The 23,445-nt window shown below is 36.1% G+C and overlaps 1 protein-coding gene across 2 annotated transcripts in view; it reads right to left on the reverse strand.

Moving 5' to 3' along the window:
* PRKG1 (protein kinase cGMP-dependent 1) overlaps window positions 1-23,445 on the reverse strand; it is a 1,119,499-nt gene that overhangs the window by 184,690 nt on the left and 911,364 nt on the right. For both annotated transcript variants that reach the window (XM_008152952.3, XM_008152951.3), the window contains exon 7: window positions 17,984-18,078. In XM_008152952.3, coding sequence (XP_008151174.1) covers window positions 17,984-18,078 — 95 coding nt within the window. The remainder of the gene's footprint in view (window positions 1-17,983; window positions 18,079-23,445) is intronic.

Genomic DNA, 23,445 nt, shown 5'->3' on the forward strand with positions numbered 1-23,445 from the left:
TTAATACTTACAGCCCTGATTTGTGGTATAGTTTTGAAAGCAGGATAGTTTAAGAAACTTTCCCACAGCTAAAGGGAAAGGGGGAATAAATCATTTGATTTAAAATCATGTTCATTTAGCAGAGCTGAGGCCAAGACAAAACCACAGGTATTTTTATGATAAGGGATCCTCCATCATCTAAATCATGGAACTTAGCAGAGGATAAATGTATCAAGTATCTTGGGAGAGTAAAAACTAATAGAAGGCACACCTCATTTGGGTAGGAAAGGGAGGTAGTTATAAAATGAATCTCTTGTATACGGTGTTCCATTCTGCCCAGTCTGGTCACTGTGGCATGTAACTGCAGGATGCTAAACCGAAGGAAAAGACCAGTGATGGCACCAAGAGACCTGGGCTGGACTCCTAGTTTCCCTGCTCAGTACCCGGCCTTGTGCAAGTTGTTTCCCCTCACTGAGCCTGTTTTCCCACATGGAGAATGGGACTAATGATGGCTGCTGCGAGAATCAAACAGAACAATGTCTGTAAGAGCGTTTAGCAGAATGCCTTGGAGAGCAGGACATCTGTCTTGTTTACTTTTAAACATTTCCTTGTTAAAAAGTAAACAATGCATTTTTTGCTCAGAATGAATGACAATTAAATTTAAGAGAGGAATATTAAAATGCATGCTGTTTCGGTTTAAAATTTTGTAGCATAATGTATTATCATAACAGAGTTGTGCTTAACTAATTAATTAGTTTAATTAATAGTTTATCTTATATTCCCTAATGTGGAATATGAGGATCACTACTGATTCAGATGACCTTAGGCAATACAAGAATAAATATCTTATGTAAAATATACATGTTTAAGAAAGAAAAGTATATACATTTTATTTAGTTTATATACTTTCGTTACAAGTATTAAAACTAACTTACCTAGAATTCCCCAAATCCATTTTTCAATGACATTACTGTTCAGAAAAAGGTGAAAGCAGAGAATAGTCTCATTAGCCGGGTAACACCAACTCCCATTGGAGAAAGCAAGGGTAAGTTATGAATGAGAAACATCTGGGAAACCCAGAAACTTGCTGTTGGGTACTGTGTCTCTTCTTCACCTTTGTACTGCCCACTTTATCACTGTAAAACTCTTCACCCATACCTCCATGTGCTTATGCTCAAGGATTGGACACCCACAACTTCCCAAATAAGTGCAAATTCTTTCAGCTATGAAGTCTGGAGCCTGATGTGGTCTTTCGGACTTCCTTTCTCCTGCTTGTGATTATCTGCTTGATCTTAAATTCTACCACTTTGGTAGAAAATTCTGTCTACCCTCTATTTTCCAGGCGGAGAGTCAAAATATCTAAACTAACTAGATACTGACACACAGCCCAAAACGGACTCCCAAAGACAAGACCCTTTTGGCCCATCGTTGTCTGCAGGTATTGGGTAACCTACCACTTGACTTGTTCAAAGCTCCATGTCTTTGCAGAATATGACTACTACTGACAGTGGGTTTACTGCATTCATGACCCTCTAATTCTATTTACCCAAATAAGCCTAACACATTCTGTTACCTGCTACTGGGGTAAAGCAAGTTGTAAAACTATGATGGCGTTCACAGATGCTCTGATAATGGGAGCATAGGGAGCTCTGAGCCTCCTGAGTGCGGGTTGGCAACAGTGGGTAACGAACCACAGGAGAGTTGATGGTTCTCTTACTAACACTTGATTATATCAAGGATAATGGAAAGACTGAAAGTGAGTTTGAAAACACTTTAATAGTTTTTTGAGATAAAATTGACATCAAAGAAACCTCACATGTTTGAAGTGCAAAAATTTTAAAGCTTTTTGCATTTATAGACACTCATCATTCTATCACTCCACCCAAGATAATGAGCAGACCCATTATCCCCCATTTCCTAGTGTCCCTCTATAATCACTGTCTCCTGCCAAATGACACGACTGGGAAACCACTAATCTGCTTTCTGTCACTATAGATTAGTTGCTATTTTCTAGATCGTATATAAATCACATATTTTTTAATTCATTCCACTAATCATAATTATTTTTATATCCCTCTATGTTGTTTAGTATATCAATACTTATTTTTTATTGCTAAGTAGGACTTCATTGTATGACCATACCATGATTTTTTTTATCCATTCATCTGATGATGAACATATGGGTTGTTTCAAATTTGGGGATATTACAAATAAAACTATTATGAACATTTGTGTATAAGTCTTTGTATGGACATGAGCTTTCTTGTTTCATGTAAATACCTATGAATAGACTAGCTGGCTCATATGGCAGACAATATCTTTAACTTTTTAAGAAACTTGCTAAATTGCTTCCCAAAGTGGTGTACCATTTTACATTCCAACCAGCAATAAATATATGAAACTTCCACTTGCTCCACATTTTCTGCAACATTTGGTATGTGGTCAATCTTATAAATTTTAGACATTTTAATATATGTATAGTGTTATTTCATTGTGGGTTTAATTTGCATTTCCCTAATAACTAATCATGGTGAGAAAATTGTCATATGCCTATTTGTGATCAGTTTCTCTTTATTGGTGAAATGTCTGTTCAAATATTTTGTCCATTATAAAAATTAGGTTTTTTTCTCATTATTAACATTTGAGAGTTATTTATTCTGAAATCAAATCCTTTTTCAGATATATAATTTGCAAATATATTCTCATAGTGGAGAGAAAATATTTTCCTACTAGAGGCCCATTGCACGAAGAGATTCGTGCAGTAGGCCTTCCTTCCCTTGGCTTCCAGCACCAGTTTTCCTCCGGCACCCGGGACCCAGGCCTTCGCTCTGGCCAGAGTCTGCCTTCTTCATCTTTGCTGCAGACTCAGGCAGGAGTCTGCCATCTTTGTCTTCACTGCTGCTTCACTGCAGACTTCGGCAGGAATCTGCCGTCTTTGTCTTTAATGCAGACTCCAGCTGGAGTCTGCCATCTTCGTCTTCGCTGCAGACTCCGGAGTCTGCAGTCTTGTCTTCGCTGCGGCACTCCGCTCCTGTAGATCCCTTCACCCTGCCCTCCCTCTCATAGCAGGTGTCCTGCCCTGCCTGGCCACTCCTCGCCTGGAGCAGCTGGGCAGCTGCCATCTTTGGCCTTCTAATTTGCATACTTACTCTGATTGGCTGTGGGCATAATGGAGGTATGGTCAATTTACATGTTTGTCTATTATTAGGTAAGATTCCTCATAGTTCTTTTTTTCAAAGAACAGGAATTCTTCATTTTAATGAAGTCTAATTTATCACCTTTATCTTTTATAGATTGTGTTTTGGTATGACACCAAAAAAAAAAAAAAGTTTACCTAAACAAACTTCACAAAGTCGATCTATGTTTTGTCCCTAAAGATTTTGTAGTTTTGGTTTCACATTTAGGTTTATAGTACATTTTAATTTAATTCTAGTATATATGATGCAAGGTATATGGCCAAGTTTATTTTTTAAGTAAACTTTTTATTGTTGGTAGAATTACAGATAGCTCCCTTTTCCTCCTCCTTTACCCCCATCCTCCCAGTTCCTACCCACCCCCCATGTCTTCACTACCCTATTTCCTGTGTCCATGGGCTATGCCTATAAGTATATAAGTTCTTTGGTTTATCTCTGCTCATTCCCCCAACTTCACATCAAGGTATGTCAGTCTGTTCCCTGCCTCCATGCTTTGGGTCTTATTTTGTTGGTCAATTCATTCTGTTCATTAGATTCTACTTAATGGTATTCAATTGTTTCAACACCATTTATGGAAAATGGTGACACCAATGAATTGCCTTGGAACTGATGGTGAGCTTTAACTGGCAGATGCTATAAGACTGAATTGTGTGCCCCCCATATCTAGCCTCAAATTCATTTGTTAAGGCTCTAAACCCCAATATGATGATATTTGAAGGTAGAGCATTTGGGAGACACTTAAGTTTAGATGAGGTCATAAAGGTGGGTCCTTCATGATGGGATTAGTGCCCTTATAAGAAGACACATCAGAGAGCTTTTTCACTCTCTGAATATGCATGCACCAAGCAATGGCCAGAAAAACATAGATATGTGAGTATACCGCAAATCAGGAAAGAGTCCTACAAGAAATCAACCATGTTGATCTTGGAATTCTAGCCTCCAGAACTTTAGGAAAGTATGCTTCTGTTGTTTTAAGACACCCACTCTGTAATATCCTATTATGGCAGCCTGAGCTCACTAGGGCAGCAATATGTGTGTGGTGGATTTCAGAGCTCTTTACTCTGTTCAGAGATCTATTTGTCTGCCTTGACATCAATACCACATTGCCTTAGTTACTGGAGCTTTAAAATAAGTCTCAAAATCTGGTAGAGTTAGTCATCCAAATTAATTCTTTTTTCCCCCCCAAAGTTCTTTTGGCTGCTTTAGGTCTCTTAACTTTCCATATGAAATTTAAAATCAGCTTGTCAATTTCCACAATAAAGCTTGCTGGGATTTTTGACTGGAACTGCACTAGATGTAGAGGTCAATCTGGGTGAACAATACTGACATGAAAACAGTATATCTCAACATTCCTCTTAAATACATTTTGTATCTGTCAGTATACAGGTTTTAAAAACCTTTTGTTAAATTTATTTCTAATTTATTCATAATTTATGGTGCTATTGAAATGGGTTTTTAAAATAATTTCTAATTGTGTGTGTTTTATTAAACTAATGTGCCTATGTGATTATTTACTGATACTAGAGTCCTGGCACATGAAATTTGTACACGGGTATGGTCCCTAGGCCTGGCCTGCAATCAGGGCCATCTTCCCCAGCTGCCTGCAGCTGGCCCCGCCCCCTGCTGCCACCCTTCCTCGGTTGGTTGCCCATTAGTCATCAGGTGATTGGTGCCTGATGGCCAGGGGAAGGAAATGAGAAGTCGGCTGTTCCCACCTGCTCCCTGGCTCCGCCCCCACCATGGGTGGCCATCAGTTGATTAGAGCCTGCTGTCCGGGGAAAGGGACCAAGAGGTGATCAGTGTGCCTCAGAGTGACTGGTCCAGCGGTCATTCTGGTCATTCTACCGTTAGAGTCAATTTGCATATTACCCTTTTATTATTTACTGATATATTTGAACAGGGCCCTAGGAAGAGGTGCTAAACTCGAATCCCCTTACATACTACTTGAAATGTCCTAAAAGGAATATTGTGCTTGCCCTACTTTATGGAATATGGGGTAAGACAATTATCACATAGCATATGTTTTTAAAATATCTTCCACTCCCAGCTCATTGTATGAATGAGGAATGTGAGGCCAAATATAGCTGGAAATACTCACCTCATGTGGAGACAGGTTCAATCAGAATATGTGAGTAAATGTTACATTCAAAGATACTTTGGGGAAAGACTATTCAGTGGGCTTAAAAATATTTTTAAGGTATCACAAGTGATTAGTGTAATAATAATGACTCTAAAATATCATTTATAACAAGCCATTTTTCTTCCATACTGTATAAAGGAAAAACTAAGAGCAATCATTTAGACTTGAAAAGAATAAAAATGACAGACACAAAACATTAGCCAAATTCATTAACAAGGAAATTAGCTTCAAATGAACATTTTTTTCTATTAGTTTTTGAAGAGAGTTTCAAATATGCATTATATTTTCTTGTCTTGTGACAACTGAAGGAAATTACTTGTCTGAATGACATGTTGGAGAATAGCAATGAGGAACTGAATTGTTCAATAAGTACCTCAATTTTCACTATTGAAAATGACCTTATATTTATGATGACAGGGACAAAGAAACCATTTTCTAAGACACCCTGATGTTTCCTCAACTATCTATAAAAATATCCCCTTTGTAGAAACAATTATTTGTGTTTGCAGGCCCAAAGCCTTCTAGAATAAAAGTCCACTTTCATAAATCCCCTTGCATTTAACATTTTTTAAACAACCAATATTCTAATTTGTTTAAACTAATGTATCTTTGGTTACTATCACTTACTGATAATTCTTGCCTACTATAATAATCAGAAGTATTGTTGTAATATCTGAGTATACAGTGCACACTAAAGCATTGACAAGATTAGCAAATAAATTCAAACAACAAAAGAAATGTTTCATGTGATTAACTTTATATTGCAGGTTTACACTCTAGAAAAGATCAGAAAGCAGATGTTCAAATTTAATTATCTTGGCTAATTTGTGTGTGGGTTTGGCTACAGTAGTTTTTGTAATAATATTGATAATTTGGAATAGGTGTGTTTGGTGTGTGTACATGTGACTATATTTTGATTTCTTTATAACCAAGATATGATTTTTATAAATTCTCTAATGAGTTCCTTAACATCAAAGCCCAGTGGGCTACTGTTGTATCCTAGGCATCTTATGTTAATATGTAAGAGTATATGACCATGTCATGGGTCTAGGTGCCTATAGAGCAACAGGTCAGCTTCTACATGACTGTGCATTGGGTTCTATGCTGTGCTAATCTTCCAAGTTCTACATCCCACTGAAGCTTGTTGTAAGTTCAGTTATTCAACCATGCCAGGAAGGACTGTAATCACAACAGATGGCTGCTATGCCAAATGCCCCAAAGTAAAATACATCATGGGGATGATGACGACATAGAAGACCTCAGAATAGCTACAGCATAGCTCATGATGCAGGGATGCAGTGATGACATTGCAGCGGTAATGTGAGAACAGATCTCACAGCAGGAAGTGCTACGGGAAGCCTTTGAGAAGTAAAGTGACATAAGCCTATTTTAGAGTGTTGTTGGTTGAATTGTGTCCCCCCAAAAAGCTATGTCAAAGTCTTAAACCCCAATACCTTTGAATGTGATCTTATTTGGAAATAAGGTCTTTGGAGATGTAATCAAGTTAAGAGACTGCCATGCCATATTAAGGTAGGCCCTAAATCCAATGACTGGTGTCCTTATCAGGAGAGAGAGAGAGTTTGATACTGAAGAACACAGAGGAGAGATGGCCATGTGAAGATGGGGGTGGAAATTGGTTTGAAGAAGGCACAAGCCAAAGAAGTCAGTAACCACCAGAAGCTAGATAGAGGTAGGGAACACATTTTCCTTAGAGTTTTCATAGGGGATGGTGACACCTTGATTTTAGACTTCTCTCCTCCAGTTTTGTGAAAGAATAGATTCCATTGATTTAAGTCACTCTGTTTGTAGTAATTTATTATAGCTGTTCTAGAAAACTAATAGAGATATTGTCATAACCATAGTGTTTGGAATAGATGGGAAGTGAGCAAGACTGGACACAGGGTGAACAATTAGGAGGCTGGATTGTAATCCAGGTGACAGATTAAAATTGTGGAAATATGTAGGCGATGGTGAGAGTTATTTAAAAGGTAGAATCAACATGATTATTTATCAGTGATGTGAGTATTTCAGGAGAGGAAACAGTCAAAGATAATGTCCTATTTTTTGGTGTGAGAAACATTATTGCAATAGTGATCATTTCAAATGGAGTAGATTTGGTTGGGGGTGGAGAGAAAATGAGTTTACAAGTTGTCCATGTGCCATTTGAAGTACCTGAGTGATATCCAAATGGCCATGCTCCATAAAAACTAAATTTGGAGCCCAGGAAAATTTTTGGGATGAAAATAGAGATATTATAATGTGCTATGACATTGGTGCTTCTTCTATAGTAGAGGCACGGTGCACGAAATTCGTGTACGGAGGGGGGGTGTCCCTCAGCCCAGCCTGTACCTTCTCCAATCTGGGACGCCTCAAGGGATGTCCGACTGCCCGTTTAGGCCCGATCCCTGAGATCGGGCCTAAACGGGCAGTCGGACATCCCTCTCACAATCCAGGACTGCTGGCTCCCAACTGCTTGCCTGCCTGCCTTCCTGATTGCCCCTAATTGCTTCTGCCTGCCAGCCTGATCACCCCCTAACCACTCTGCTGCCAGCCTGTTTGCCCCCAACTCCTCTCCTCTGCCGGCCTGGTTACCCCTAACTGCCCTCTTCTGCAGGGTTGATCGCCTCCAACTGCCCTCCCTTGCAGGCCTGGTCCTTCTCAACTGCCCTCCCTTGCAGGCCGGGTGCCTCCCAACTGCCCTCTCCTGCTGGCCATCTTGTGGTGGCCATCTTGTGTCCACATGAGGACAGGATCTTTGACCACATAGGGGCAGCTATATTGTGTGTTCCAGTGATGATCAATCTGCATAGTACTCTTTTATTAGATAGGATAGAGGCCTGGTACAGGGGTGGGGGCCAGCTGGTTTGCCCTGAAGGGTGTCCCTGATCAGGGTGGGGTTCCCTTGGGGCATGGGGCGGCCTGAGCGAGGGGCCTGTGGTGGTTTGCAGGCGGGCCACGCCCCCTGGCAACACAAGCAGAGGCCCTGGTATCTGGAATTTATTTTCCTTCTACAATTGAAACTTTGTAGCCTGGAGCAGAGCCAAGCCTGGGGCTCCCTCCGAGGCCCGCAGCCATTTGTGTTGGGGTTATAATTGAAACTTTGTTGCCTTAAGCGGGTGGGCCCGGGCAGGGTGTGCGGAAAGCTTTGCTTCCCCTGTTGCCGGTGGCAACCCTGGCCTGCTCTCTCAAGCTCCATTCTGCTGCCATTTGTTTGAATTTGTTTACCTTCTATAATTGAAACTTTGTAGCTTGAGTGGAGGCTTAGGCCTGCAACGGCTGGCAGAAAGCTTGGCTTCCTCTGTTACCTAGGAAACCTTGCTCTCTGTGGCTGTAGCCATCTTGGTTTGGGTTAATTTGCATACTCACTCTGATTGGATGGTGGGCGTGGCTTGTGGGCGTGGCTTGTGGGTGTGTGGAATTATGGTCAATTTGCATATTTGTCTATTATTAGGTAGGATTATCACTTATCACATTCTCTATTTTAATCACCTGTTTACATATAAAACTTCAACAACAACAAAATAAGCTGAGAGCAGATAATTGAGGAAACAACTTCTTTTGATGAACACCATCCCCTCAAAAGGCCACCCTTCAGTATCCCTAGTTCTCCATCTTACAGATAGAGTAGTGGTACTAAAAAAGCAATTCTAACTCTTAGTTCTACAAAAAGCAGCTAGCCCTAAGTACTGGCAGCTTGTTGGCTATGGGCTTTAGCCAGAAATACAGGACAACCTGGAAAAAATCCCACAAGACATTCTGTTGCATTTTACATAGATTATCCATTATAATCTTCACAAGAATGATCTACACTAAAATCCAAATTAATTTTAATCTTCACTAAAAGTAAAAAAGAAACAAAACTAAAACCCTACAAGGGTCAAATGCTGGGAATAGAAAAGGGTCCTAAGGTTAGAGGCATGTGCTGGAGCTGGCCAGGAGAGCTCAGGAAGGGGCGGGTGAAGGAGTGTGGCTATGGTCCCAAGAGAAAAGCTGGGACTGAGCCTTTCATAAGGCCAGAATCTTAGATTGTTTCTACACTCAAGATACAAGCTTTAGCAACAACTGTCCCAGAGAGAAACAGAAATCCAAGCCTTGCAACTAAAAGATCTGAATTCTTTCTATTCTATCTTTATGGTTCAAGTACATCAATCTAAAGCCCGTCCTTGCAGGAGCAAATATAAAACATAAAAAAAAAAATAACCACATAGAGATGCTCCAATAACCTGGCACAAGGGAATCCCTTAATCCACTCATTCCATTGAAAATTGGCATGTAGTAATTACAAACAAACAAATAGCCCCACAAGCTATAATAAACCGTATAATAAGGAGGGAGAGTTAACAAATATAAAGAGTGTTAGAATTTGAACCTAAAAGTGAAGGTAATATAAAATTACAAAATATTTGATATTTTAAAATAATTAATAAAAAGGTAAAATAACTAAAATATAAATAAGAAACATTATAAAATGTTTTAAAGTGTAATAAAATAATGATAATAGCTGAACACAGTATTTGTCAGGCGTAATTCTAGTATGCACACAAACTATATAGATTATTTTGCTTATTAGTTCCTTCAATTCTATGTGGCAGATACTATTATTCCCATTTTATAAATCACAAACATGAAGCTAAGAGAAGAAAAGTGAGATGACATATCCTATAAATAATGGAGCTGGGATTTTAACCCAGAAAGGCTTATTCTAGTGCTCACAGTCCTAACCATTGTAGTGTGCCAAGCAGATAGTCTAAAAATATTTTTTAAATAGTCACTGGAACCTACTCAATGTATAGATTGAATTTAAGACTTGATACAATTAAAGAGAGAAGTAGAGAATTTCTTGATGGATATGAGAGAATGTACCTAGATTGCATTTTTGTGCATAAAAGCAGCACAGAATAAGAAGAACATATAAACTTGAAATAAGAAGACAAGGATAGGAGGATAAGGAGATGAAACTAAAAGAAAGAAAAGAGAAACTGGCGGGGGGCGGGGAATAAGCAGAGACAATGCTGTGAATTGAGAAAAATTGCATTCTCAGAAGAAAGGAACATATAGAGTCATATAAAATAAAGTAAAACGTATTTGCACTTAGATTATAGTAAAAATGAAGGATATCAGAGATAGACAACTACCCCTCTCCCCCCAGAAAAAGACATTACTTATAGTAACTGATTATAGACTATGGATACTGGAAGACAATGGAATAATATTTAAGATTCTGAGAAAAAGTAAATCTAACCTAGATTTTTATGCATAACCCAATGCTCATTCACATTTAGGCAAAGGCAAAAAGCATAAATAGATCATCTCTGAACTCAAGAGAAATAAGTTGAATGTAAGCAATAGTGGGCAAAGTACAGTAAGTTCTCACTTAATGTTGTTAATAGGTCCTTCTGACTGTGGCAAAATGACATACAATGAAACCAATTTTACCACAGCATAACTAATATACACAAGAGTTAAGTCTCTAGGCATCTCATCATTATAATTAAGCAATGTTGTTGGAAGACCTGCTATAATAAGTAAACCAAGCTACTACACCTAAGTAGGGTCTGAAAAAATATATCAATAATAATGACTAATATTTGAGGACTTACCAATCATATGGAACTATATACTACAAATCTAGATAAAAACCAGGCAAGAGTAATTTGAAGTTAAACACACAAAGATCTTTGTATTAGTCAAGTGAAGGGTAGAGCTATTAATTACCATTACATATTAAAAATTGAAAAATTCATCATTAAAGGAATAAAAAGGGAAGGTAAAACTTCTAAACAAAGGAATGACACAAGTGCAATTTGCATGGCAGTAGAAAGAAAAGAAAAATGATATATTGGCCCTTAATGAAACAGAATGGGATTTCACCTATGTAAAAAACAAGTTTATATATGTTAATGTTCATATATGTATATGTTTATTATACATACATATATACACAATAAAATTTAGACACACAATCACTGAGGATGCGTATAGCCAACTTCAGGGTAATGATACTGGGAGGGAGGAAAAGTACTGCGGGAGGATCCAAAAGAGGTTTGAATCATAACTAAAAGGCTTTCTTTCCAAATAAATAAATGAATGATATATGCTATATTCAATATTTGTTATATCATTTTATATGATATTATTTTATTAATTGAAAAAAAAAACAGAGAGAAAACCAAGAAATGGGTTCAGAAATATTCATTAAATTTCCCAAGGTCACAGTCTATGAGTAGGGAAAATCTGGGGAATACAGACTTGTGATAGCAAAGTACGTTGAATTGACTGGCTGATCTGTTTTTGCACAAACAAAGGCAGAGTCTGGCATGTAGTGTAGGTGTGCAGAGTGACAGGCAACAGCTGGGAGAGTTTCCTGGAGGAAAGGGCCCTGCTGGCAGTGGTCTGCTATTTAACTAGGGTGGCCCAGAGCTGCATTTAGAATCCAGAGATCTGCTCCAGTTGAAAAGAGGCCACATTTCAAGAGAAGCAGAGACTGTGCCCTAAGAAAACTTAGAGATCATCTGGTTCAACTGGCTCAGTTTACAGATTTTCAGAAACAGAGACTCAGAGAGGTTAACTGGCCCAGAACATTCTTGGGAATGGGAACAGTGATACCAGGATTACGGTGATGGATGTTACGGTTGCTGATAATAATAATGGAGATAAAGATGATAGTGGTAGTGCTGATAGCAGTTGGCTTTTTTTGAGCATTAATCTAAATTCTAGGTAGTCACCCAAAATGCTTTATAAGTGTTCCCTTGATTACTTCTCACAGTAACTCAAAAAGTTAGAGACAATCATCATTTTCATTTCAGATTAAAAGGGAATCTCTCAGGGTCTCATAATTTATAAATGACAGAGTGGATTCCGACCCAGGCAGTCTGACTTCTGAGCTGGAACTCATAACCATATATTATGCTAAAGACTCAAATATTAAGAGGAGGGGGAGGAACAAGGAGAAGCTCAAACCCCTCTCTCTCAGGTTCATCATATTCTTAAATATTTCCCATTACTACAGATCCAAGTAGCTTAGAATTTGACATATTTGATGCCTCTGTGAATTCTATATGGTTTCAAGTCATGTAGAGATCTTAAAGCAATAGTAAGTCAGAGTGTAGATGAATTGACTCATGAGTTATTGGATAAAACCTGAACTAATTTCTCTAAAACACAACTTTATCTCTCATGTATATAAGGAAGGAGTATTTCTATAAAGAGTAAAATATTTTGCCCGTTCTGTTGTGGAAAAATCATTATCACAGGGAAAAATAATGCTTTAGACAAACAATACTGAATAATTTGCTTGATGTCAACCACATAATGAAAACAATGTGACCCCAATTTTTCTTGTAATGGGATGCTATTATAGGTTAATGGTTAATCTAATAATACAGATTATAGGATGGCTAGATTTATGATTCTACTGTCTCAGTCCAATGAGGAAACGAAACTTATTACTTCTAGAGGCAGAGCTATATAGTGGAATTCTGGAGTCAGGTTTCCGAGGTCACATGTCATTTCATTCAATTATCTAGTGGGTCCTTAACTAATACTAGGAAGTAGGCACTCTTAAATTTAAAAAGAATTGTCAAGATACAAAGAAAAGATAAGATATTTTGTATTTCTAGTTAGGAATAATCAGCATGGTTAAAATGGCGATATTACCTAAAAAGTGATATATAAATTTAATGCAATCCTCATCAAATCCTAATGGCATTTTTTTTCACAGAAATAGAACCAAAAAATGCATTAATTTTGTATAGAACCTCAAAAGACCCCGAATAGCCAACGCAATTCTAAGGTGGCAGGGTGGAGGGCAAGCAAACCCAAAGTCACAGGAATCACACTTCCTGACTTGAAACTATAGTACAAAGATACAAAAATAAAAACACTATGGCACTGGCAGGAAAAATGACACAGACCAATTAAACAAAATTGACAGAGCAGAAACAAATCCACACATATATGGGCAACTAATTTTCAACACAGGAGCCAAAAACATACAATGGGAAAAGCAAAGACTCTTTAATAAATGGTGCAGAGAAAACTGGAAAGCTGCATGAAAAAGAATGAAACTAGACTGCTATCTGACACCATACACAAAAATTAATTCAAATGGATTAGGACTTGAATATAAGACCTGAAACAATAAAAACCACAGAAGAAAACACAGGTACTCAACTTATGGACCTTGGTCTCAGAGAGATGTTTGTGAACTTGACTCCAAAGAAAAGGGAAATGGAAGCAAAAATAAATGAACAGGACTACATCAAACTAGAAAGCTTCCGTACAGAAAAAAATAAAATAAAATAAATTCAATAACAAAAAAGGCAACAAACTGAACAAGAGAAGATATTTGCAAACAATACCTCTAATAAAGGGGTAATCTCCTAAATATATAGAAAACTTAAATAACTCCAAACAAAAAAACAAACAAAACCAATCTGATTAAGAAATGGGCACAGGACCTAAATAGACACTTTTTCCAACAAAAACACACAGATGGACAACAGATATATGAAAAAAAAAACACACTCAACATCACTAATTATAAGAAAAATGCAAATCAAAACCACAATGAGATATCACTTCACACCTGTGAGAATGGCTATCACAAATAAGAATAATGAGTATTGGAGAAGATGTGGAGAAAAAGGAGCCTTCCCACACTGGGAATGTAAATTGGTGTAGTCACTATGGAAAACAGAATGGAAGTTCCTCCAAAAATTAAGAATGGAGCTACCATATTACTCAGCAATCCCTATTCTCAAAAAATTCTAGCCTAAGTGTTTGAAAACATTTATTCATAAAGATATATGTACTCCCATATTGTTTGCAGCAGTATTCACCATAGTCAACCCATGAAAACATGTCTTGTGCCCCTTGTGTCCTAAGTGTCCTTTGACAGATGAGTGGATAAAGCGTATGTGCAATGGAATACTACCCAGATATAAAAATGATGAGATTTGAGACATTTGTGGAAACATGGATGGATCCTGAGAATATCATGCTAAGTCAAATTAGTCAGATGGAAAAGTGTAAGAACCATATGATTTCAGTCATTGGGGGATATAAAACAAAAAGCAACAAATGAACAAACAAAGAAGACAAATGAACTCATAGATACATGGTAGCTACCAGAGGAAAAGGGGGTAGGGAGAATAAAGAGTGTAGAGGAGATCAAATATATGGTGACAGAGGTGAGCACACAATAGGTTATACAGATGTCATATTATAAAGTGGTACACCTGAAATTTACATAATGTTATCAACCAATGTTACCCCAATAAATTTAACTTGAAAATTTAAAAAAGAATGGTCAAGAAATTATTTCAATATTACTAATTTACGAATATTTTAATGATCTGCTGAACATTCTCAGGAAAATAAAAGTTCCCAGCACAACTAAATTTTATTTGTGAGAAAACAACAATCTGAAATGCTGTGTTATGTGCACACAGAGAATATTGACTATAAAATTTATCTTTCAAGTATAAAAAAGCATCTGGGTTACAAAGAAGCATAGCTATCATCCAAAAGAATACATAAAGTTGCCCCAAAGACTTTATATCCTGAAGTTGCATAAAATTTTAAGATATTTAGAGGGTAGCAAATGAAACAAATCAATGTGAGTTGTGAAATGTAGGGATTTCTTGTGTGAAACATTAAAATTCAAAGAAAAGATCAGAATAGAACATGGAGACACAGAGTGAAAAACAAGTCACAGACACAGGACATTACAATGTCAAAAATCAAAACAAGAAATAATCAAGAAGGGTTAACCTAATAGGCTTCCTTCAATTGAATCTAGTACTAGAGTTGTAAAGAGGCATATCTGATTCATAGACATCACAAATGGCAGCTCACAGGTCAAATTGCAGAAATGTTAAATGTTTGGTTTGCTTGCAGAGCTTCTTTTTTTTTTTTTTTTTTAATCAAGTTACTTAGTTTTTTCTGTATTTCCTTAAAGGATAAAAAAGCATAGCAATTGCTATCCTTATTACAAAAGGCTTTCTAGTTTGCCACCAGTTTTACTCACCTTATTTTTACTCATTTACATTACCATCTAAACCCCTATAATCAAGTAAGTTCATAATCCTTTATTTGCCCTCAAGCAAATTCAAGTAGTGAAAGTGACCAATGGCAGAAGGGATTGCAAGTGTGGGCATCATGAGAGAGGCTCATTTGTTCATTCATTTATTTGTTCATTTAACATATACATGTTGAGCACCTGAAAAGTGCCAGATGCTGAGCTCAAAATAAAAAATAAATATTTGGGACTTCTTTTCATTGAAGGACTATGCAGTGATAGACAGGGATGTATACCAAGGTGTTATATAACAGAGAGAGTTGAGGACAAAACACTGGTGAATTTTAGAAAATCAAATGAGAAATTGTAGAGTGCTAACACATGCCGGGCTCTCAAAGGATAGGGAATGTAAAGAAGGAAGGAGTGGTCAACAGTGTAAAACTGTGGCTGAGAAGTTAAGTCAAATGAAGATAAGAGAAAGATGGTTCTATGATGTAAGCAGGAAATCTCTGGTGACATTTAAGAGGACGTTTAAAGTACACTGACAAAGCCAGGTTGAGTAGTGACAAAATAACATTAAAGGGCATAAGAAAGAAAGAAATGGGGATAGGTCAGTGTAATAATGGTTGTAGTAGTGGGGTGGTGACAGACTGGTCAGTGAAGAGACTGAATATGTTCAAAAGAGTTTTGACAACAGGCAGTTCGTAAGAATACGCATATGCTAGAATGAATTTCATCTACATGGAATAGCATTAACTTAAATTTGATATCAGAGCAAACTTTGATATCTTTTTCATAAATCATATCCCCAAGGTCATTTCTTAAGACACATTTTAGGAAGGTGTTTTCACCATAAAAGCTTTTTTTATTTGCATCAAGATTCAGTGATAGTAAGCTACAAAAGGAAATCTGTCAATTCTCAATTATGTTTTACTTTCTGGTGGTCCACATGTGATCTCATCAGAAGTGATTGAAAGTGTTATATTTTGAAAATGGTATATATTGAAAATGTATCACAATTTTCACAGAGACATTTCATCTTGGACCAAGGCAGTCAGCTGGCATTATCCTCTAGAATCCTCTACATATATAATGATCAAGGGAAAGAAAGATTAAAACACAAATGGTATATTTGTACATTTTATGCTGTGAATATTATGATTATTGTATTATTTTGTATATCTACACCAAACATAGCATTTCTTCCAACTTTGCCATTGGAAAAATTTAATGGCAAATACACACTCATCAGATAAGATCAAATTAACTCAGTAAAAGAAAAAAACAGAAAATCAAGTGCATTTAGTTCTGAATTTTCATAAGATAATGTGGCCTAAGATGACATCAAATTCACTGCTTTATTTTTGTAATTGTGAAATAGTAAGGAAGAAAATAAGACCTGGCAACTGATTGTGGCTTAAAAAATAAAAACTCCTTAAGGTGAAGGGATTAAGAAATACAAATTGGTAGCTATAAAATAGTCACAGGGATGTAATAGTCACAGCATAGGAAATATAGTCAATAATATTATAATAACTCTGTATGGTGCAGGTGGGTACTTGAAATGTTGGGGAGACCACTTTGTAAAATATATGACTGTCTCACCACTGTGCTGTACACCTGAAACTAATACAAAATAATATTGAATATAAACTGTCATAAAAATAAAAAATTAAAAACTCCTTAAACTTTTTCTTTATAGTACCTTTAAGCAAATTGCTTGTAATTTTTAAAATAAAGTCATAATTTGAAATGGAAACAAAACTGTTCCAAATATTTTAGGAACATGTTTGATCCCATAGCTGTTCCTCTCTAGAAGACAGTCCTACACCTGGAATATGATGCAAAAATAGGTATTTATTAGTTATTTCTTTTTCAAGTGCCTTGTTATACAGACAGCATTAAACTCGGAAAAGCTTTATCTATATTTACTGATAATCGAAAGGTGTTGCTTATTGGACATCAACACTAGAAAACCCAAATATATCTGTCATATTTGTTGTGCATTTTGTACATTCAGTGGTACAAAGTAACTGAGTTTTTCCTCCATAGTATATGGGAAGAAATCCCAAATGCTTCTTTCTTGAGGTCTTAGTGTACAAGTGCAATTTCAGTGATCTTGCAGTATACCCCTTCAGCCATTAGAGCCCTTCAGGAGTGAGTCTGCATATGCATAAATCACCTCCACGCCCACCTGCTCCTCCACCTCCATTACCATAACCAGCAATGAGGACAACCAGCCAGAGGTGAATCCCTGCTTTCCCATCTATTGTTTGTTCAGTCAGGTTTAGGGATTTGAAAATTCTCAACCATCTTCCTGTGATTCTGAGTAAAACTGTTGTACAAAGTAAACTTAGCAGAGACATCTCCCTCTCTTTTATCTTTATAGAGCTTGTAGTTAAGAAACATAAAGCTGAGAGACTTTCCTATTAATGTAAAGATTATTTATTACAGAACTTAACCACCAATCAACCCTATAGCCTAGCTACACATATTACAATTCCGGCTGGAAATAAATAAAAATGAGCAAGGGCCCATGTCTGATAACAGAATCAGCACTAAAAATCCTGTTTTGTTAGGAGCTCAATCTTGAAGACAGGAATTTATGTAGTAATCAAGCATGAACTGTGTGACATGTGATCTACTTACCCCTGCAAGGCTTTCTCTCCAAACCAATCTCCTTTGCCTAAAGTCCGAAGAAAGACTGGGTCTTCACTTGGTGAGTCTTCGCGAGTGACATTTACCTACAAAGAGAAACAATGAAAGTCTGTATCCATTGCATACTCTAGGTGACCCAATGAGCACTAATTGATACTGTTAATTCCACTTTTCTTTTTCTTTTTAAATCACTTTTATGAAGAATACAAGTATATTATTACTAAAGGGGCCAAAGAAATGACCTTCAAATATTTTTTTATACTTTCAATTTGTTTTTAAGGAACAGTAAATTATTCAGAAATTTGAATTCCATTTAATCCTCATCCTCATCCTATTTCCTACCTCCTATGAGGCAACCATTATAATAACTTTAGTGACCATTCCTTCCATCCTTTATTATGTGTTTATATGCATTTATTAAAATACTGTATATAAAGAGCATAATATGCTATGTATAATTCTATAACTTACATTTTTTCCTCTTAACATTATTTTAATTATTATTCCATGCTTGTAGATATAAATAAATAGAGTTCATCCATTGCCTTCTTCTACTCAGTACATATACCAATTTATCAATTTCCATATGCGTGGACATTTATGTTGTTTCCTTTTTTTTTTTTTTGCTACAATGAACATCTTTCTCCACACCTCTACATGCACATACCATTTTCTCTAGGACATGCCTATCTCCTTTAAGAAAAATCCAGCCTTGCCCTGGGTGGGTGACTCAATTGGATAGAGTGTCATCCATACACCAAAAGGTTGCAGGTTTGATCCCCAGTCAGGGTATTTATGGGAGGCAACCGATCAATGTGTCTCTCTCTCCCCCTTCCCCTCTCTCTCTAAAATCAATGAAAGCATATCCTCAGGTGAGAATTTGAAAGAAAGAAAGAAAGAAAGAAAGAAAGAAAGAAAGAAAGAAAGAAAGAAAGAAAGAAAGAAAGAAAGAAAGACCCAGCCTTCATTCAAAAGCCAGCCACATTTTCATGAAGGTCTCCCTGCAGGTCTCTGACTACAGTCTTCAGGTCCTCACAATCCACATTCACGGAATTTCTTTTTTAAAAGACATAGAAATTACATATATGTCTTTTAAAAGCATAACAAATAATGTGCTCTTCAAATAAATAGATATTTCTTCGGCATTCTCTACAATTTAGAATAAGCACTTAATAAAGAGCTGTAAATTGTTTGAATGGAAAATCTTCCTTACTAACAAGATATCTCAGCCCATATAGGACTTGTGGCTTGAGTAATAATCCACAGAAGGAAAGCAATGCAATAAGTTTTACCTTTACGATAATTCAATCTCCCTCCAGCTCTACTGATATTCATAACACTGGCTACATGCCACCCAGAAAAATTAAGTGGTAGTTAAAATACATATGCCTGGAAAATGGAGTAAAACGAATTTCCTGAGGCAATGGCAGACACTTAAACACATTTAAATATACTCGTACTATGCTTTTGAATTTAGAGATTGGATGTCAAAGACCAGAATTTTTATAAGTATTAAGAAGGTCTGTGAAAAGCGGAGAGAATTCAATTATTATTCTCCACTGATCCATTTGACTACTCCTCCATACAGAGTTTCAAAACCACGGGAATGCGATTTTTAACAATCTTACCACTGAGCTATATAATAGAGATGCTCATTTGTATGTTGACAAGGCTTTTACAGATGTGGATGGAAATACACTAGTCCAGTGATTCTCAAACTTCAGTGTGTGTGTGTGTGTGTGTGTAGGTATTTAAAATAAAGGTTCTGATTTAGATCATAAGAATCTGAATTTCAAAAGTTTAATGTAGGTGATTTAGATATACATGTTCTACAGACCTAGCTTTGATAAACATTGATACATTGTTAACTCTCTGAACCTCAGTTTTCTCATTTGCACAATGAGGCAATTTAACAAAATTATCTCTATCCCTCCTCCTGGCTGTTAAAAAAAAAAAAAATCAAGGACTGAGGTATACTGTAAGTTATGATCATGGATTCAAAATCAGATATAAGGACATATTGTATAACTGTACATTTGCCATTTGGTTAATAAAATATATTAGAAATTCTAAATGGCAGAATTATGCAGGCCATGGAGAAATTTTAGTGTATCTTGAAATGTTCTTTAAAAGATGTTACTGAATTGATCTAACACATAAAAAGTGAACCATCTACAGAATAGACCACTTTCTGCTTATATAATAAACGTGAGGAAAAATCTAACTAGATAAAATTATAATGTGAAAAAAATAAGCACCTCAAAGAGCAAGAATAAAGCTTTCCTCTGAAGTTGTAATTTCCACATTTTTCTTTGTATGCATGATTAATCATCCTAAATATGAAGATACCAATTATGGACCTTTGAATCTTTAATTCTGAAGAAATTTCAGAGTAGACAAAGTTAAATAGAAATAGACTTTCGAACCTTGGCCTGTATATTTATCATTTTCATTTAAGCCACAAAGTACTTTCTGATCCACAATGCTGTAAAATAAACTAGCTATGGAGCCTTCTATTTGAATCCATGCTACCTGGCCACCTTGTCCAAAATGAGAGGCAGAGAGAGAGAGAGAGAGAGAGAGAGAGAGAGAGAGAGAGAGAGAGAGAGAGTTGTGTGCATTAAATGAGAAAAATCCATCAACACATCCTCTTAATAGTAAGTACTAGATATCACAATACCAGATTACCAGAAATCAAGTTATACTACAAAGCCGCTGTTCTCAAAACTGCCTGGTACTGGCACAAGAACAAGCATATAAATCAATGGAACAGAACAGAGACCCCAGAAAGCCATTGTGGCTGATTAATATTTGACAAAGGAGGCAAGAGCACACAATGGAGTAAAGACAGTCTCTTCAATAAATGGTGCTGGGAAAATTAGACAGATACATGCAAAATTATAAAATTAGACCACCAACTTACACCATACACAAGAATAAGTTCCAAATGGATAAAAGACTTAAATGTAAGTTGCAAAACCATAAAAATCTTAGAAGAAAACATAGTCAATAAAATCAGACATGTCACAGAATTTTTACCGATACATCTCCTAGGGGACAAGAGAAACAAAGAAAAAAATAAACAAATGTAACTACATCAAACTAAAAAGCTTCTGAATAGCAAAAAAAAAATAATAATAAATAATAATAATAATTGTCCTCAAAATGCTAAGGGAATACCCGATATGGGAGAAAATAGAGTATTTGCCATTGATACATATGCTAAGGGGTTAATTTCCAAAATATACAAAGAAATCATATAACTCAACAACAAGAAGACAAACAATCCAATAAAAAATGAGCAAAGAATTTAAATAGAAACTTCTCCAAAGAGGATATACAGATGACTAACAGACACATGAAAAAATGCTCAATGTTGCTAATCATCAAAGAGATGCAAATTAAAACCACAATGAGGCATCACCTCACACCTGTCAGAATGGCTACTATTAACAGATCAACAAATGACAAGTGTCGGTGCTACTTATTTGTTCAAACTGATTAATAAAAACCATTTTGAAGAAAAGAAAATCTTGAATGTATCAAGAGTCTAATATATTCTTACTCCTTCCCTCTTGGAATCCCTATGGTGCTCCAAAATATTGCCAATGTTATTGGTTCCCGTGGTGTAATTTGCATGCCACTTTTATTTAGACTTGTTATGAAACTCATAAAACAGCACCACTAATGCACCTGTCTTCAGCTGAAACTGGTTACAAACACAGCTTCTTTTAGGCAGTGCTGGGAATTCTCATAAGCCTGTCAGAAATTCATCTTACCTGATAAACATATCATTCCCTGATAGCAAAAAATTAGCAATGTAATAAAGAAAAAATACACCCAAATCATGAGGGTGAAAAGTCTCCCTGTGACCATTGGAATCACTTATACCCACGAAGGTTTTCAATTTCCATGATTCTTTAGTCGGTGTTAAGAAATAAAACAGTAAATGGTAGGCTCTAACTATTTATATATAAAACATAAAATGCTAACACCTCTTATCTTCTAACAGTGGAAAACACAAGATATAGTTTTAACCATAACTATGGTCAGAGGCATCATTTCAGGATGCCTTTGAAGAAGCTAGTCCCTGACTTCTATTTCTATCCCAGGCTCCCTGATATCAGTCAAAAAGTAGGTATGATGAAAGTGTAAGTATCATTTTCGTCACTTTAGTTTGACAAGCCACTGGTGTAAAACATTGGCATATGCACATTCTTGATTCAAAATTAGTCCAAAGAGGATTATCTAAAATCCAACAAGATTTATAATCTTTTCATATCAGGCTCACTATGGCTCTTTAAGTCTCTTTTCTAGGTATAAGATTCAGTTATATTTTCTAAATCATAGGAAATAAATTTACTTATTTTTAAGTAACAATTGTAAAAACAAAAACATATAAATCTTTCCCCATTTCTTCCTATACTTAAGACATGCAAATTCTTTTTAAAGATCATTTATAATAAAGCAAACTAAGTTCAAATAAGAGGTTATAGCACAATGATACTTAAATGAAAAATGATTATGACTTTATTGTTGAGAAGAAATTTAAGGTATGTTTTTAAAGATATATGTTTTAGCATTATAATTCTAGAGTATTAATTTACATAAGCCCCCATTTTCCAATTCACTTATTTTCTTATTTAGTTATTTTTAAAATATATTTTTATTAATTTCAGAGAGGAAGGGAGAGGGAGAGAGAGACTGAAACATCAATGATGACAGAGAATCATTGATTGGCTAACTCCTGCATGCCCCCTACTGGGGATTGAGCCTGCAACCCGAGCATGTGCCCCTGACTGGAATCAAACCCAGGGCCCTTCAGTCCGCAGGCTGACGCTCTATCCACTGAACCAAATCAGTTGGGGCTTAGTTTTTAAATAAAAACTATAATAAATTCATAATATTGAGAAATTAAAACAATATAGTAATGAATAAAATATGTTTTTTGCTTATTTTCTTTGTCTACCTCATTTAAATTGTTCTATAATTTAGCATTTTAAGAGTTTTTACAATTTATTCAATATTTTTTAAGAATATACAATAGAACATGCATATATTTATGTCCTTATTGCTCAGAGTGTTAAGCAACTTGTCTGTGGATACTAAATCTAATAAGTTATATAGCCAAATTAAAACTTGGGCCATCCAATTTCAAAGTCCAGATGTTTCATTATAGCATAATGACAGGATAGATTTTTTTTCCTGTTAAAAAGTTTTTAAAGTTTTTTTTTTCCTTTTTAATTATGGAAATCTTCCCATTCATGCAGACATATCAGTGACATCTTGCATCATGATTATATTATAGCACATAAACTATTTCCCAGTCTTTAGCGTAATATGTTTTCTTCCTTTGGAAAATTTATTTTCAAATAGTTCTCTTTCAGCTTCAGAAACTGGAAACACTGGTATAGCTCTAGACCCTGAACCTGTGTTGCTCCCAGCGTCACTGA

The sequence above is a fragment of the Eptesicus fuscus genome, chromosome 17 (assembly GCF_027574615.1).
Source record: "Eptesicus fuscus isolate TK198812 chromosome 17, DD_ASM_mEF_20220401, whole genome shotgun sequence".
Classification (NCBI taxonomy): Eukaryota; Metazoa; Chordata; class Mammalia; order Chiroptera; family Vespertilionidae; genus Eptesicus; species Eptesicus fuscus.